Source organism: Ovis aries, chromosome 3 (assembly GCF_016772045.2).
Source record: "Ovis aries strain OAR_USU_Benz2616 breed Rambouillet chromosome 3, ARS-UI_Ramb_v3.0, whole genome shotgun sequence".
NCBI classification, from domain to species: Eukaryota; Metazoa; Chordata; class Mammalia; order Artiodactyla; family Bovidae; genus Ovis; species Ovis aries.
Genome location: NC_056056.1, coordinates 150527495 through 150543309, shown reverse-complemented (window position 1 = coordinate 150543309; position 15815 = coordinate 150527495). Strand labels below are relative to the sequence as shown.

Below are 15815 nucleotides of genomic sequence, written 5' to 3'. Positions count from 1 at the left end.
AAGGAGATCCAACCAGTCCATTCTGAAGGAGATCAGACCTGGGATTTCTTTGGAAGGAATGATGCTAAAGCTGAAACTCCAGTACTTTGGCCACCTCATGTGAAGAGTTGACTCATTGGAAAAGACTCTGATGCTGGGAGGGATTGGGGGCAGGAGGAGAAGGGGACGACCAAGGATGAGATGGCTGGATGGCATCACTGACTCGATGAACATGAATCTGAGTGAACTCCAGGAGTTGGTAATGGACAAGGAAGCCTGGCATGCTGTGATTCATGGGGTCGCAAAGAGTCAGACACGACTGAGCAACTGAACTGAACTGAACTGAACAAAGGAAGACAAGGTATGAATTGCAAAGCTTTTAATGAAAATGTTTGTACCTTTTTACTGCCTGCACAATTTCACATCTATTTAATAGCAATTAATTCAATGCTTGCAAGCTCATCTACCTCTGAATTTGTCATAGAGTATGAATCTAAGTTAATAAAATTAAGGAAAAGCATCAGCTCATCTAATCCTTCTTTATGTTCCAGAATCAGCAAGATGCATATATGAGTTCTTTACAAAGGCTAAAATAGGTTGATGTATACATTGTGAGTTTATTTCTAAAGCTGTGTAAATGCAACATTTCTACAAAAACATTTAAATCAAAGGCCACACTGTATGAAAACAAAATTCTTAATTCAGGCTGCTTTCATATATAGCCATTTGGTATTCATCTCCTTTTGGCTGGACAGATGAAAATTCACATGCCTACACAGTGGGCCTTTGCCCAAGATCAATTTGCTTAAAGATATTCTTTTGTAATATTTGTGTTAAATATTGGGGAGTACTTGCATCATTCAAAATTAAGTCTGGGTTATTTCTTTGATTAAGAACTTAATGTACTAGGGATACATTTGATAACTAAGGTTTTAGACAAATATTCATCCGCATTAGTTCTGTTTAGAACCTGAAATATGTTGTAGTAATATCAAACAATAAACACATGAGGTAAGCATCAAGCCTCTTAGAAGAAAGACCACATGCTCCTGCTTCTGTGAAAGCATTATTTATTTGAAAGAGTGCTAGTATAACCTTTTACTCAACTATTACTTCTTAATATGAAAAAGAGACAGATGAGCAGAAGAAAGAAAACTCCAGAGTTACAGTTTGCAACCCTGAATATAACTGCTGACATTTCGGTTTCGACAGTTGTTTTTCCACGCCACCCTGTAGAGAAAGATGAAACACACGGTAATAAGGTTAAAACATATCTTCATTGTTTATACATTCTTATACATATTTCAGATCCTTTGGGAGAACAAAATTGTTTATCAATATATGAAATACAGGCTACAGACTGATCCGAGTATTGCTATTTATTAACTGGAGACATGTATACCAAGGCCTTCACATCTCCCCAAGGCTTCACTAGAGCACAGAATGCTGAACACAAATATTGAGTCTTGTGTAGTCCACAACACAACTGCAAAGCGTGTTCCATATTTACTTACTTTCAAAATTAATTTCAAGATATGACAAGGAATTGGTAGAGTGTGTAGAAACTTAAAAACTCTAGAAGCCCTTAAAATAAATTGAGGAATAAAATAATTAGATTCTGAATCAGTTAAAGTAGATTATTTCTATGTGATACACTGTTGAGCATAAATCTAATTGTTTAGATTTTCAGTTCTCAGTAGCATACCTTGGTCTTTGAGAATATTCCCTCACTTCTCTCATAACAGTAGGGTAAAACTACCATAAAACAGTAGGGTAAAACTCCCCCCTACCCTTTTTTTTTTTTTTTGACCGCACCACATGGCCTCTGGTATCTTAGTTCCCCAACCAGGTACCAGACCCCCACCTCCTGAACTGAACACACAGAATCTAAACTACTAGGGAAGACCGCAGGTCTCCTTTTAATGCCTAATGCATACCTTGCTCTGTAAAAGGAACTTACATAGTGTTGCAGTTTGAAGTTTATACTTCAAACACAAACAAACCAGCTCATAGAAAAAGAGGTGAGATTTGTGGTTACCAGAGGTGGCTGTTGTGGGTGGGGTGAGGGGTGGGGAATTGGATGAAAGCAGTGGAAAGTACTACAAACTTCCAGGTATAAGATAAACAAACACTAGGGATGTAATGTACAACATGATAATATAATTAACACTGCTATATCTTATCTATGAAAATAGATTAGAGTGTAAATCTTAAGCTTTTCATCACACACACAAAATTTTTTCTTCTGTTTCTTTAATTTTTTATCCATTGAGATCATGGATGTTCACTAAACTTACTGTGATAATCATTTTGGGATGTACATAAGTCATTATGCTATACACCTTAAACTTAAAAAGTGCTGTGTGTCTATTATATCTCAACAACACTGGACAGAAAACAAAAACAAAAAAAAAGAACATACCATGCTGTAATGCCTTGCCGACTGACAATCTTCTTTGCACATGCTACAGCTTGAGTGATGTCATCTTTCAGCAAAGCTGGAAAAGAGGTGTTGAGAAATGAGGACAACGTTCACAGAAATTTCATGTAAATTTTAGGTTCAGCCAGCTTTATTCTCTTAGGCTGAGGAAAGAACAACTAAAATTATTTTTTTAAGAATCTCTTTATCTGTGAATATTGGGAGAAACTCTCTCCATTCCATCTCACTTAGCATTAAATAAAGCATTTGTTTCTCATTTGCCAAAGTCATTCGAAGCTCTGAAACTATTAACAAATATGATAGAAGGTTCTCTTTTCACTGGACACTGTGAAAACAAAACAAAAACAAACAAGCAAAACCCGGTCTAGCAGTTTTTTGCTTAGCAATTCTACTAGTGGAAATTTATTCCAAAAAAAATAATAAGATATGTACCCAAGATATATGTGTTAATACAAGAGTTGGATTGATGAATTTTAGAATATTTATATAGTAGAATTCTATTCATCCAGAAAAAAATAATAAAGATTAATATTTGTTGAAAAAATGATTTTTTACAGTAAAGAGCAAATTGTAAGCTGGTAAATATGAGTCAGTTTCATTTTTGTTGAAGCACATTGCTTACATGTTTGTGAGTACAAATGTGCGTAATACAGCTTTACATTCATGTACTTGAGTGATGCATAATCTGAAAGAAAACCTGAATACCAAACCAGTGGTCGTAAATCTCTGGGTAGTAAGAATTTTTATTCAATGACCACAGATTATTATATAATAAAAAATAATTTTTAAATCCTAACACTTAACTGAGTACAAAAGAATATCCAGAAACTAATCTTCTTTATTAGGAATTTTAATATTAAAAATTAAACAATATCAAGTTTACAATACTTCTCAATATTTTACACAATAAATATTGTATGTGTATGCACATTTGCTAAGTAGCTTCAGTCATGTCCAACTCTGTGAGACCCCATGGACTGTAGCCCCTCAGGCTCCTCTGTCTGTAGGGATTCTCCCAGGCAAGAATACTGGAGTGGGCTGCCATGCCCTCCTCCAGAGAATCTTCCCAACCCAGGGATCAAACCCGTGTCTCTTATGTCTCCTGCGTTGGCAGGCAGGTCCTTTACTACTAGCCTCACCTGGCAAGCCCTAAATATTGCATATGTTATCTCAATTTGAAAAGGAACTCAATAGAATATTTGTTTCATTCTGATTAAACAAATCCATATATGAAATTGCTAGAATGATAGTGATTAAATATGAAGTGTATTTTTTAGAGATGCACAGTAAAGAATTTAGAAATGAAATGTAATAATGTTTCTAATTCACTTTAAAATCACTCAGCAGAAAACCACCAACTGGATAATGTATACATAAAAGAAGTAAACATGACAAAATGTTAACAACTGCTAAAGCACATATTATGCTGTTAAAGTACACATTTATGTTGATATGTGTTTCAAATTGTTCACATATTTAAAATATGTCATAGTCAAAAGTAAAAGTTTTTTAAAAAGACCACATATATTCCTCCTCTTTGGCTAACTACTAATTCTTTCATTTTCCAATAAAGGAGTGTATATTTAAAACACACACACACACAACTTGATTATCCCTAAACCTTTCCCAAACAAGGTGAGTAGGAGGAATAGCATTGTTCTTTACAAAGCATCAGCAAGTCCAGTTATAATAAAGTGATAGATCATTCCAAAAATTTTTGTATGTTAGCAAACAGCAAACTTTTATGATACCAGCTATTTAATTTCTTACTTAAGGACTTATGAGATAGATAATAAAGCATTTCTAGAAGTTAAGATGGAGTTTTTCTAGGTCCATCATGAACTCTTCAAGATCTTTTCACTTGTATTGAATCTCTATTCTTGTAGATATAACCAGAAGACGTCTGTGCCATCCCTCAACATTATCTTGTCTTACCACTGCAGGATACACCACAGCCATTAACTGCTCTTGGGGTTTTGCCATCATTACACCACCATTTGCTGTTGATCTGAAATATCCCATAATCAGTGCTTTTGCTTCCAGGATTGTAGTTTGTAACTTGTGTGTTATATCGGCTTTCTCCATAGATCAAACACATCCCTGGAAAAAAATGTACTTTTAGTAATAAACAGTAACATCATATGACTTATATTTCATAGCACAATTCTATTTTACTAATGACTTATTTTAGAAGCATAAAGATATATTTTACTTATAAATATTTTAACATTTGGTATTAAGGGCCCTTAAGAGAATTCTTTTGTTAGCAAATCATTTGAAAATACTAATGAAATAAGATAACATACTGCAAAAATATTAAAATAGCTGTGTCTTCTATTACTATTAGCCTTCCCCTGCTCCCATCCCTCAGGTAAGATTGAGCCTTGAATGGAAAAAGCAACAGAGCTGTTGAGTTTATTTGGTCATTAGCAGCAGATATATATACTAATGGAAAAATACCTTTATTAGGAAAAGTAAGGATTTTCTAGGAGAAAGAAAATTTCTTATGATACCTAAAGGTGACTATAGAATTCAGACAACAAGAATCACAGAATAGGAAAGACTATGTCATTCAGCCAGCCAGCCAGCCAGTTGCTCATTCATTCAGAAATATTTATGGAGGGGAAATATCTGAATTTAATTTGAAAAATACAGTGATGACATTGACAAATACGGACTAAAGTACACAGTCACTTTTCCTTAAGGCACATCTTTAATTCTGCAGAAGAAAATGAAAATTAATTAATGGAGAGTCAGAATAATAAGATATATTTTTATGCTGCATTTCAGGGATACTTATGTAGATATTGATTGAGGGAAGATAGGTTCCTACTGTCCCTGTTTTAAGAGTTCAATGTAAGTTTTAAAAAACTTTGCTGTTAAAAGCTCAACATCATGGTAGGGGGATTAAAAAAAAAAAAAACAACACTGCCTACTCAGGCTTGCAGAACACGAGTTCCAAACTGGAAATGGGTAGAGTCAAACACTAATGGCTTGACAGACATATCCCAGGTTCTGAAATATATCTTAGAGTCAGCCTTCATGTGCCAGCTGGCAAATTTAGTGGCACTAGAGGAGTATATGGGGATCTGGCATGCTTAGAATGGTATAGAATTTGACCCTCCCATGACTCATTCCTTCACCTGGTACCTCTAATTTTAAAGGAATCTTTGATGTTTTTAACCATTGTAAATGTACAAACCTGCTAAGAAATAAAAAAACCCCATTCACTCAAAGTCTCTTTCTTCTTCCTCTGTTAGTGTCTGTTCCACACCTGGCTAACTGTTTGAAAGGATGAAGAAGAGTTAACTTACAATTTGCCAGGCTGACTCCATTATAGCCATCCAGTCCAAATCTTCTCAGCGTTCTCGCAAGCTCACATCTCTCAAATTTCTTGCCCTGGACAGTGACAGAAAGGAGGAGAAGCCCCAGAATAAGGAGAGCCTTCATGTTGACTGAGAAGCCAGACCTCCAGGCTGACCAGGGTGAGCTGGACTCGGTATTTAACATCTTTTCACTTCCCTCTTCTCTGATCAGTTTGGGGGCTCCACCCTTGGAGACATGTGGAAAGCAGGGACTTTTTATGGCTTCACTTACACTAAAAGGTTTTGTTCTGTATGTTTGCAGAGGGGTATTCTGAAGTCCTAAGAGTTAATTGCAAGAAAATTATGAAAGATACTGCTCAGGAAGAACTGGGATTAGCACTATTGAATTTGAGCAACCATAAAGAAATAAAAACCCTGAATGAACATTTTACACAACTGAAAATGAGTTCCCATCTTGATTAGCATTCATTTGCATGGTGTTGTTTTATATGCTTTCATTATATTATCATCTTTTTCCTTAAAATTGTTTTCTATACATTTTCCACAAAACAATATGACACACTGCCTGGTGTTCTGACACGTATGTAGCACCATACCGTGTTGCTCAATCAGATTCCTCTACTAACATTTTTGGTGTCTATTATAAATTCTTAATTTATGAATCACTGTTTTACTATAATAAGTAAGCTCATGTGAACAATATTCCTAACTTCTTTCTGACAATGCCTTATTTCACATTTCCATGTTAGAACATATAATGCAAAAGAAAGTGAAAGTGAAAAGAACTTAATAGTAAAACCTACAGAAGGATAACAGAATATGCCACCCAAAAATCTTCCCCTTTAGCACAAGGATTATTTTGAGCTGAAGGCAATTGAGAAGAAACAGATCCAAGAAAAATTCTCTGCTTTCCTCCTGTTTTCCTGAAAGCAAAGCATAAATTTGTGCAGATATTAATCATTTTGATTAATTGACACTTATCAGCCCCAAGACAGCAACAGAGGACTCAACAAAATAACCTTTACTGAGTAGCTGGTATCTTCCATCAGTTTCTAATGTATTTATTGTTCCACAGTTTGCCAACCTTGAGGTCTCAGTTCAGTTCAGTCGCTCAGTCGTGTTCGACTCTTTGCAAACCCATGAATCGCAGCACGCCAGGCCTCCCTTTCCATCACCAGCTCCCGGAGGTCACTCAGACTCACGTCCATCGAGTCCGTGATACCATCCAGCCATCTCATCCTCAGTCGTCCCCTTCTCCTCCTGCCCCCAATCCCTCCCAGCATCAGAGTCTTTTCCAGTGAGTCAACTCTTCGCATGAGGTGGCCAAAGTACTGGAGTTTCAGCTTTAGCATCATTCCTTCCAAAGAAATCCCAGGTCTGATTTCCTTCAGAATGGACTGGTTGGATCTCCTTGCAGTCCAAGGGACTCTCAAGAGTCTTCTCCAACACCACAGTTCAAAAGCATCAATTCTGCGGTGCTCAGCCTTCTTCACAGTCCAACTCTCACATCCATACATGACCACAGGAAAAACCATAGCCTTGACTAGATGGACCTTAGTCGGCAAAATAATGTCTGAGGCCTAGCACTCTTTTCCTCTGTCTTGTTGCTACTTTAAAAGTATATTGTTCTTTGGTTAAGATAATCTGTAAGTCCAAGTTTTAACCATGTTTTTAAGTTATTCCTGTTAACATTTCTCATAAGTATATATGAGATGTACATGTTAATATACTTGTTTACTTTTCTCTTGTTAATCTTTCATACAGAACCCCAGCCAAAAACTTAGTAAGGTAAAATGAAACAAATGTTTCCTCCTGTGCCGTTTCTAGTTATAAGGATGAGACAGTGAAGTGTGAAACACTCCACTGTTCCCTGGAGACTGCAGTTGAGATATGGGATAACTGACAGCAGACCTGAGAATTTTTACTATGTCAGTCTCCCAGCTCTCTGTCTGCAGTGCACAGTTAAGAGAGGAAGATAACAGTTTTTCCCTGTCCCTACCTTTGTGAGTTCACATTGGCAGAAGAAAAACATTTGTGAAAATAGATCTTGAATTGGGACTCTTGAAGTGAAGAGGAGCTAAAAGCCTCTTGATGAAAGTGAAAGAGGAGAGTGAAAAAGTTGGCTTAAAGCTCAATATTCAGAAAACGAAGATCATGGCATCTGGTCCCATCACTCTATGGGAAATAGATGGAGAAACGGTGGAGAAACAGTGGAGAAACAGTGGAAACAGTGTCAGACTTTATTTTTTGGGGCTCCAAAATCACTGCAGATGGTGACTGCAGCCATGAAATTAAAAGATGTTTACTCCTTGGAAGAAAAGTTATGACCAACCTAGATAGTATATTCAAAAGCAGAGACATTACTTTGCTGACTAAGGTCCGTCTAGTCAAGGCTATGGTTTTTCCAGTGCTTATGTATGGATGTGAGAGTTGGACTGTGAAGAAGGCTGAGTGCTGAAGAACTGATGCTTTTGGACTGCGGTGTTGGAGAAGACTCTTGAGAGTCCCTTGGACTGCAAGGAGATCCAACCAGTCCATTCTGAAGGAGATCAGCCCTGGGATTTCTTTGGAAGGAATGATGCTAAAGCTGAAACTCCAGTACTTTGTCCACCTCATGCGAAGAGTTGACTCATTGGAAAATACTCTGATGCTGGGAGGGATTGGGGGAAGGAGGAGGAGGGGATGACAGAGGATGAGATGGCTGGATGGCATCACGGACTCGATGGACACGAGTCTGAGTGACCTCCGGGAGATGGTGATGGACAGGGAGGCCTGGCGTGCTGCGATTCATGGGGTTGCAAAGAGTCGGACACGACTGAGCGACTGAAATGAACTGAACTGAATTGAATTTGGTTTTGGTAATCAACACCTATGGTTATTGATTCTTAGCCTCCCTGAAGGAGTCATGCTTTCCTTTGTTGCCGTCATTTGTCAGAAGAATGAAAAACCATGAGATGAGAATCTCCATTTGTTTTATGTATTGAGAACTTGGCTTTGTCATCGGTGAGGATTCTCCCTCTGGATCCTGCCACTGGGGGGTGCAGGTTGTCTGTCAGGCTTGCATCAGCAGCCAGCCAGCTGGGAGCCTACGGACATGAAGTGACAGGCAGCATTCTCTTTGTCCAACCATGCCAGCTTTTAGGGGAGTTTGAATAAAGTATCCAAGTCCATAAGAGGCCATAATGGCCTCTACCTTTGTTGCCTGGTTTTGAAAGGGAAACTCTCTTAGTAGCATCATCTTCTGGTAACACAGGTTAGGAGGCCAGTGATTTAAGGTGTCACTTGGTGGGAGATAGAGGCTACTTTGCCACGTGACATGGAAGGTCTTTGCTTTCTTAGGCTTTCTCTGGAGAGGCTTTGCATCTTGAGAGGGCTACATTTCTTAGGGGACACCTCTCATGTCCATGGGTAAGCTCTAATATTGGTTTTTTTTTTTAATTTATTTATTTTATTGGAGGCTAATTACTTTACAATATTGTAGTGGTTTTTGCCAAACATCAACATGAATCAGCCATGGGTGTATGTGTGTTCCCCATCTAGACCCCCTCTCCCACCTCCCTCCCCATTCTATCCCCCAGGGTCATCCCGGTGCACCAGCCCTGAGCACCCTGTCTCATGCATTGAACCTGGACTGGCGATCCGCTTCACATATGATAATATACACATTTCAATGCTACCCTCTCAAATCATCCCACCCTCACCTTTTCCCGCAGAGTCCAAAAGACTGTTCTTTACATCTGTGTCTCTTTTGCTGTCTCACATATAGGGTCATCATTACCATCTTTCTAAATTCCATATATATGCATTAGTATACTGTATTGGTCTTTTTCTTTCTGACTTACTTCACTCTCTATAATAGGTTCCAGTTTCATCCACCTCATTAGAACTGATTCAAATGCATTCTTTTTATTGGCTGAGTAATATTCCATTGTGTATATGTACCACAGCTTTCTTATCCATTCATCTGCTGATGAGCATGTAGGTTGCTTCCATGTCCTGGCTTTTGTAAACAGTGCTGCGATGAACATTGGGGTACATGTGTCTCTTTCAATTCTGGTTTCCTCAGTGTGTATGCCCAGCAGCGGGATTGCTGGGTCATATGGCAGTTCTATTTGCAGTTTTTTAAGGAATCTCCACACTGTTCTCCATAGTGGCTGTACTAGTTTGCATTCCCACTAATATTGGTTTTAAGTCATAGAAAGACTCACTGGTTTGAAGTCAGAACTGAAATAGGTATACTGAAGATTTGGAGTTTTACACCTAAAAGTATTTTTTAAATTTTATTTATTTATTCATTTATTTATTTATAGCTAAACTGGGTTTTCGTTGCTGCATGCAGGCTTCTTCTAGTTGCTGTGAGCAGAGGCTACTCTCTAGTTGTGGAGGATGAGCGTCTCATTGCTGTGGCTTCTCTTGTTACCAAGCACAGGCATGTGGGATCATCCTATATCAGGGATTAAACCCGTGTATACTGCATTGGCAGGTGGATTCTTTACCACTGAACTTCCAGGGAAGACTGATAAAGGGATTTTTCAAAGAGCTCTAATCTGGACAGGTTCAAAATTGGGAAAGGAGTTCATCAAGGCTGTATATTGTCACACTGCTTACTTCACTTCTACTCAGAGTGCACGTGTGCCTGCATGCTAGGTCACTTCACTCGTGTCCAGCTCTGTGCAACCCTTTGGACTGTCGCCCACCAGACTCCCCTATGCATGGGGATTCTCCAGGCAAGAATACTGGAGTGGGTTGCCATGCCCTCCTCTAGGGAATCTTCCCAACCCAGGGATCAAACCTACATCTCTTATGTTTCCTGCATTGGCAGGCGGGTTTTTTTTTACCACTAGTGCCACCTGGGAAGCCCTCTATGCAAAGTACATCATGTGAAATTCTGGACTGGATGAAGCACAAGATGGAATCGAGATTGCTGGCAGAAATATCAATAACCTCATATATGAAGATGACACCACTGTAATGGCAGAAAGCAAAGAGTAACTAAAGAGCCTCTTGATGAAGGTGAAAGAGGAGAGTGAAAAAGCTGGCTTAAAACTCAAAATTTTTAAAACTAAGATCATGGCTTCTGGTCCCATTACTTCATGGCAAGTAGATGGGGGAAAAAATGGAAACAGTGACAGACTTTATCTTCTTGAGCTCCAAAATTACTGCGGATGGTGAGTACAGTCATAAAATTAAAAGATGCTTGTTCCTTGGGAAAAAGCTATGATAAACCTAGACAGCAAATTCAAAAGCAGAGACATTAGTTTGCCAACAAAGGTCCATCCAGTGAAACCTGTTTTTTCCAGTGTTCATGTATGGACGTGAGAGTTGGACCATCTGTTTGAAGGCTGAGCGCTGAAGAATTGATGCTTTCAAACTGTTATGCTGGAGAAGATTCTTGAGAGTCCCTTGGACTGCAAGGAGATCAAACCAGTTGATCCTAAAGGAAATCAACCCTGACTATTAATTGGAAGGACTGATGCTGAAGCTGAAGTTCCAATAATTTGGCCACCTGATGTGAAGTGTGGGCTCACTGGAAAAGACCCTGATGCTGGGAAAGATTGAGGGCAGGAGGAGAAGAGGGTGACAGAGAAGGAGAGGGTGGGATGGCATCATCGACTCAATGGACGTGAGTTTGAGCAAGCTCTGGGAGATAGTGAAGGACAGGGAAGCCTGGTGTGTGCCAGTCCATGGGGTCACAAAGAGCTGGACACAACTGAGTGACTGGACAGTAACAACAATCTTAAACTAATGTCTTTGTAGTAACTACAGGAAGATCAGATTGAAGAAAGAGAGAGAAAGAAAGAAAGAAAGAAAGAAAGAAAAGAAGTATATATGGAATACCTTGGCTAGTGTGAGAAAAACTAAAACACTTCCTTAACAAGATTAGGAGGGGAATATCAGAGAAAAACTTCAAGAACTGCAAATGGTACTCAAGTAGGTGTAAATTTTATGTAAATGTTAAAAGCCAGGAAATAGCTTTGACAAAGGTCCAGAGAATGTACAGAAAGGCTTCATAGATTGTCCCTTACTCTGTAAGCAGATCCCATCAGGTCTAGACCCTCCCACATTTGGGGCTGGCACTACAAAATAAACATTATTGAGCTATATTATCCTACCATCAAAGAAAAGGAAAGCATTATAGTACTTATCCTAGATTTCTGTTAATAGGAAAATATGTCCCTGAGTTCCTTCTTAGATAAAACCAACAATTCTTTCTCAGTCCCTTGGAAATATGGATCTTACCATATCTTTAAAGTGTAAGCATCCAAAGAGATAAATGTTGACTAAAGCAAACATGGGACTGGTAAAAAAAAAAAAAAGAGAGAGAGAAAGATTTTATAAAAAAATAAATAAATTGCTGTTTGGTATTTCCATAAGCTCCCTTGCCCTAGATTTTGTTCACAGCCTCCATAAGATTATCTATTAAAGACAAGTAAAAATCTTACAAGTACATTTCCAGAAATACTGGTAAAATGCTTCAGCCATCTGAATGTGTAAATTTAAATTGTTCCACCTGCCAGAAACACCATTTAGATCCAGCTATTATCTTATAATAATTAAAAGAACATAACTATTCTTTTTGTTTTACTTTACAAACCATAGAAGTTTATTTCTCACAGTTCTGGAGGCTGGAAAGCCCAAGATTGAGGCATTGGCACTGTGATTTCTTCTACAGGTTCTCTTCCTGGTTTGCAGCCGGCACCTTCTTGCTGTTCCTCACATGGTGGAAGGGTCTTTGTGGGGTCTGTTTTATGAGAACACTAATCCCATTCATGAAGGCTCCACCTTTATGACCTGAGAACTGCTCAAAGGCCTCATCTCCTAATATATCATCTTTGGGGTTTTAGGACGTCAACATCTGAATTTGGGGGAATACAAACAATATAAATATTCTTTTATAAGTTCATCTCAAGGTTCAGTGGTAATGTTTTGAAATTTTTATCTCTAAAAGGGAGTTAGCTTCCTGCCCTAGAAATTTGCTACCAGTTGATAATTGCTTAAATGAATATTCTTATGTTTCAGGATTTGTTCTCAAGAAATTTCAGTGTTCTGGGACTCTGTCAAGTGATCTTAATTAGGGGTTTTGTGTTGGGAGCCAGCGTGAGGAACTCCGCCCATGGCAAAGGCCATGAGGAAGGAAGCTTGGCATACGCAAAGGTGTGATCAAGCCTCAGGAAACCCCCTGTTCCCGAGCATCTACCCCAAAACCAGAGTACTTTACGGGGAGCTCTCCCCCACAACCATTTCTCTCAGAGAAGGAGTTAACTTGCAGCTCCAGTTAATAAAAATTCCTGGGCGTGAGAAGAGTGTTTCAACTTACGAACTCTGGAGGTTCTCTGGCCTGCCTGATCAAGCTCGTCCATCCGCATGTGATTGTTTACAGCCTCTCAACTGTGAGAGGCACAGGATGTTTTAAAACTTTCTAAATACAGACTCTTTTGAGAAGTTAGAAGATTATTAGTATAGCATTAGTAGGAATTATATTGGTGAAGGGTTTTTTCATTTGTCCTGCCAATAATTACTGCTAATTCCCTGCCCTGGGTGTGACAAGGATGTCTCAGGTCAAACCTCTCTGCTGACAGACTAGCTTGTGTGACAACCTCTCAACCATAAACAGCACAGAGAGTTTGGAGTATTAGCATAGGGCTTTTTTCATTGATGAGTCAATGATTGCCATCAGGCCTCCATATCCTTAGGCACCTGGGAATATATTAATCAATGTATTTGGAATATAGAAAAGGAAATATAGTAGTTTTTGATGTTAGCAATACTAGACTTTTTGAGTTAATGAATCTTCTCTTTTGTTATAAGATCACTGTACTTTGTTATAAATCACTGTAAATCACTGTGTCCTTGCTATGCAAAAATGTAACTTTATCTCTATCGTAAAACAAAATAGATCTTAAGGGGAACATTGGTGAAGGGTTTACATTTGTTGAGCCAATATTTGCTGCTGAATCTCCATATTCCTGCCCTTATAATGAATATAACTAGCATATAGGAGAAATAAGTATTAACCTTTAAGATTAATTATGTTAAACCTTAGGTTAAGTAAATTCCTTTCTTGATTGTAACTCACTACACCCTCACCCTATAGGAATGCAACTTTATTTGGAGGGTGGCGCCTGATTTAAGAAAAGAAATCACCCCTGGAAAAATAAGTTTTCTGGTTAACTGACCAGTATCAGAAAGGGCCATAAAGTGTCAGCAGACCTCATGGCTAAAAGATGATGAAACTCATAAGACCTTTGTATAATTTTATATGAAGCACCTGCTGTGACAAGGGTCAGGTCTGCTGACCTCCGCGTGACTCTGTATTCATCCCTATGTATAACAAAAAGGTATATAAACAAACCTGAAAAATAAAGAAATCGGATCAGTTTCTGGAAAGACTGACTCCCCCATGTCGTTTCTTTCTTGCTCCCCGTTTTCCTGGCTGAATTCCCATCTGAAATGTGGGTACTCACCAAGCCTGCTAATTCTGCCTGGGCTTCTGAGATCAGACCAGGGAGGCCTCAGTGCCTCCTCTCCTTCGGGAGAATGAAAAGACGCCTGTGGCCTACATAGGTGGTGATTGGTATTCCATGTAAACCAGTTATTCAGCCTCTTTTCTCCACTAATTCTCCTACTACACTATCTGTTTCTAATCTCCCTCTATATCTGTAATTAAATAAGTTTTTTCCAGGACGCCAACTCCATCCCCACCTTTGAATCACCCTGGATCCATCGGGGCTGGACCCCGGCAGTTTTGGGTTATTGGAAAAAGGGGAAATTTATTAACAGGTCTTCCTTGATTTACTGTGGGGTTACATTCTGATAACCCATCATAAGTCAGAAATAACATAAGTCAAAAATGCATTCTACACATCTAACCTACCAAACATCATAGTTTTGCCTGGCATACCTTAAACCTCCCTGGGACACATTCATTAGCCTACACTCAGGCAAAATCATCTGACACAAAGCCTGTTTTAGAATAAAGTGTTGAATATGTCAGACAATATTGAATATGCTCCTGAAAGTAGAAGACAGAATGGTTGTCTGGGTACAGAATTGTTTTAAGTATATTGGTTGTTTACCCTTGTAAACAAAAGGTAACACTAGCCTGGGATAAGATCACATTTCAAACTCCAAGTATATTTTCTACTGAATGCATACCACTTTTACGCCATCGTGAAGTTGAAAAACCATAAGCCATGTTGAAGTTGGAAGACCTTCTGTATGGTAACAGCAAATTCAGACACAGTGCATGCCATGTCCCAGGCATTATTCTAAAAAGCTTAATATGTATTAACTCACTTAACTCCCCTTGAAAAAGGTATTGTCAACATTGGCATTTTATAGATGAGGAAACAGAAATTCACTGAAGTCCAGCAGTTTGCCCACAGCCCCTCTGGAAGTGAGTAAAAGGCCCCCCTGCCTGCCCACCTGCTTTTCCTGTAAGCTCCACCCAACACTTCAGTAAAACTACCTATTAAAGGCCCATCAGAGTGCCTCTAACAGGAAGTTCATCTGAAAGCAGACCAGTTAGAAGAGTTGGGATCTGCGGGAAGTGGAAGGACAGGCTTGGTGTCAGAGTGCTGTATCATCCTTTTGTCGTTGCTATTCACTTAGCATTCCATTTAAGTGGTCATACTAAGTTACATAGAAGGAGACGCCTACCTATGTTTTTGTTTATAGGTTCTTTTGCATGCAAGAAGCTGACAGGTCACATAATCAAACCTTGTGAGCATTGTGCTCATTGTTACTAGGGTAATTCCCTGGCTCCACCCGAAAAATAGCTTCAGGGAGAAGTCACAGTTCCCAGGAGCCTCCAAATACTTGCAAAGGCTGGAGTTCTCACTTCCTCATCAAGAATGAGCCTCTCCAAAGAAAGACTGGAAACTAAGTACGCAAATTCTTGAAAGTATACATTTGCTTAGTTAAGAAAACAGCTTTGTATAAGGATGGGGGGAGAAATAGGGACAGGAGGTGGTGGAGATGGTGCTGGAAAGGAATGGACAGGCAAATGTATTAATTCTATCTGCAGAGTTTTTTGGTTTTTAATTTTTATTGGTTTGGGGGTATTGGAG

At 38.9% G+C, this 15815-nt stretch overlaps 1 protein-coding gene across 1 annotated transcript; it reads right to left on the bottom strand.

The window, feature by feature from the left end:
- Positions 1-1032: 1032 nt before the first annotated feature.
- Positions 1033-5897, bottom strand: LOC101103222 (lysozyme C, intestinal isozyme). Its single transcript, XM_004006473.5, has 4 exons — positions 5734-5897; positions 4355-4519; positions 2402-2477; positions 1033-1209 (listed from the first exon to the last, which is right to left on the bottom strand). The coding sequence occupies exons 1-4, from the start codon at positions 5867-5869 to the stop codon at positions 1143-1145; spliced, it is 444 nt and encodes a 147-aa protein (XP_004006522.1). The 5' UTR covers positions 5870-5897; the 3' UTR covers positions 1033-1142.
- Positions 5898-15815: the final 9918 nt, after the last annotated feature.

Coding starts and splice junctions, on each gene's coding strand:
- LOC101103222 (XM_004006473.5), bottom strand. CDS start 5,869: ATGAAGGCTCTCCTTATTCTGGGGCTTCTCCTCCTTTCTGTCACTGTC. Junction 2,478..4,354: donor CTGTGGTGTATCCTGCAGTG/GTAAGACAAGAT, acceptor CCTCTTTTCCAG/CTTTGCTGAAAGATGACATC. Junction 1,210..2,401: donor CGGCAAGGCATTACAGCATG/GTATGTTCTTTT, acceptor CTTTCTCTACAG/GGTGGCGTGGAAAAACAACT.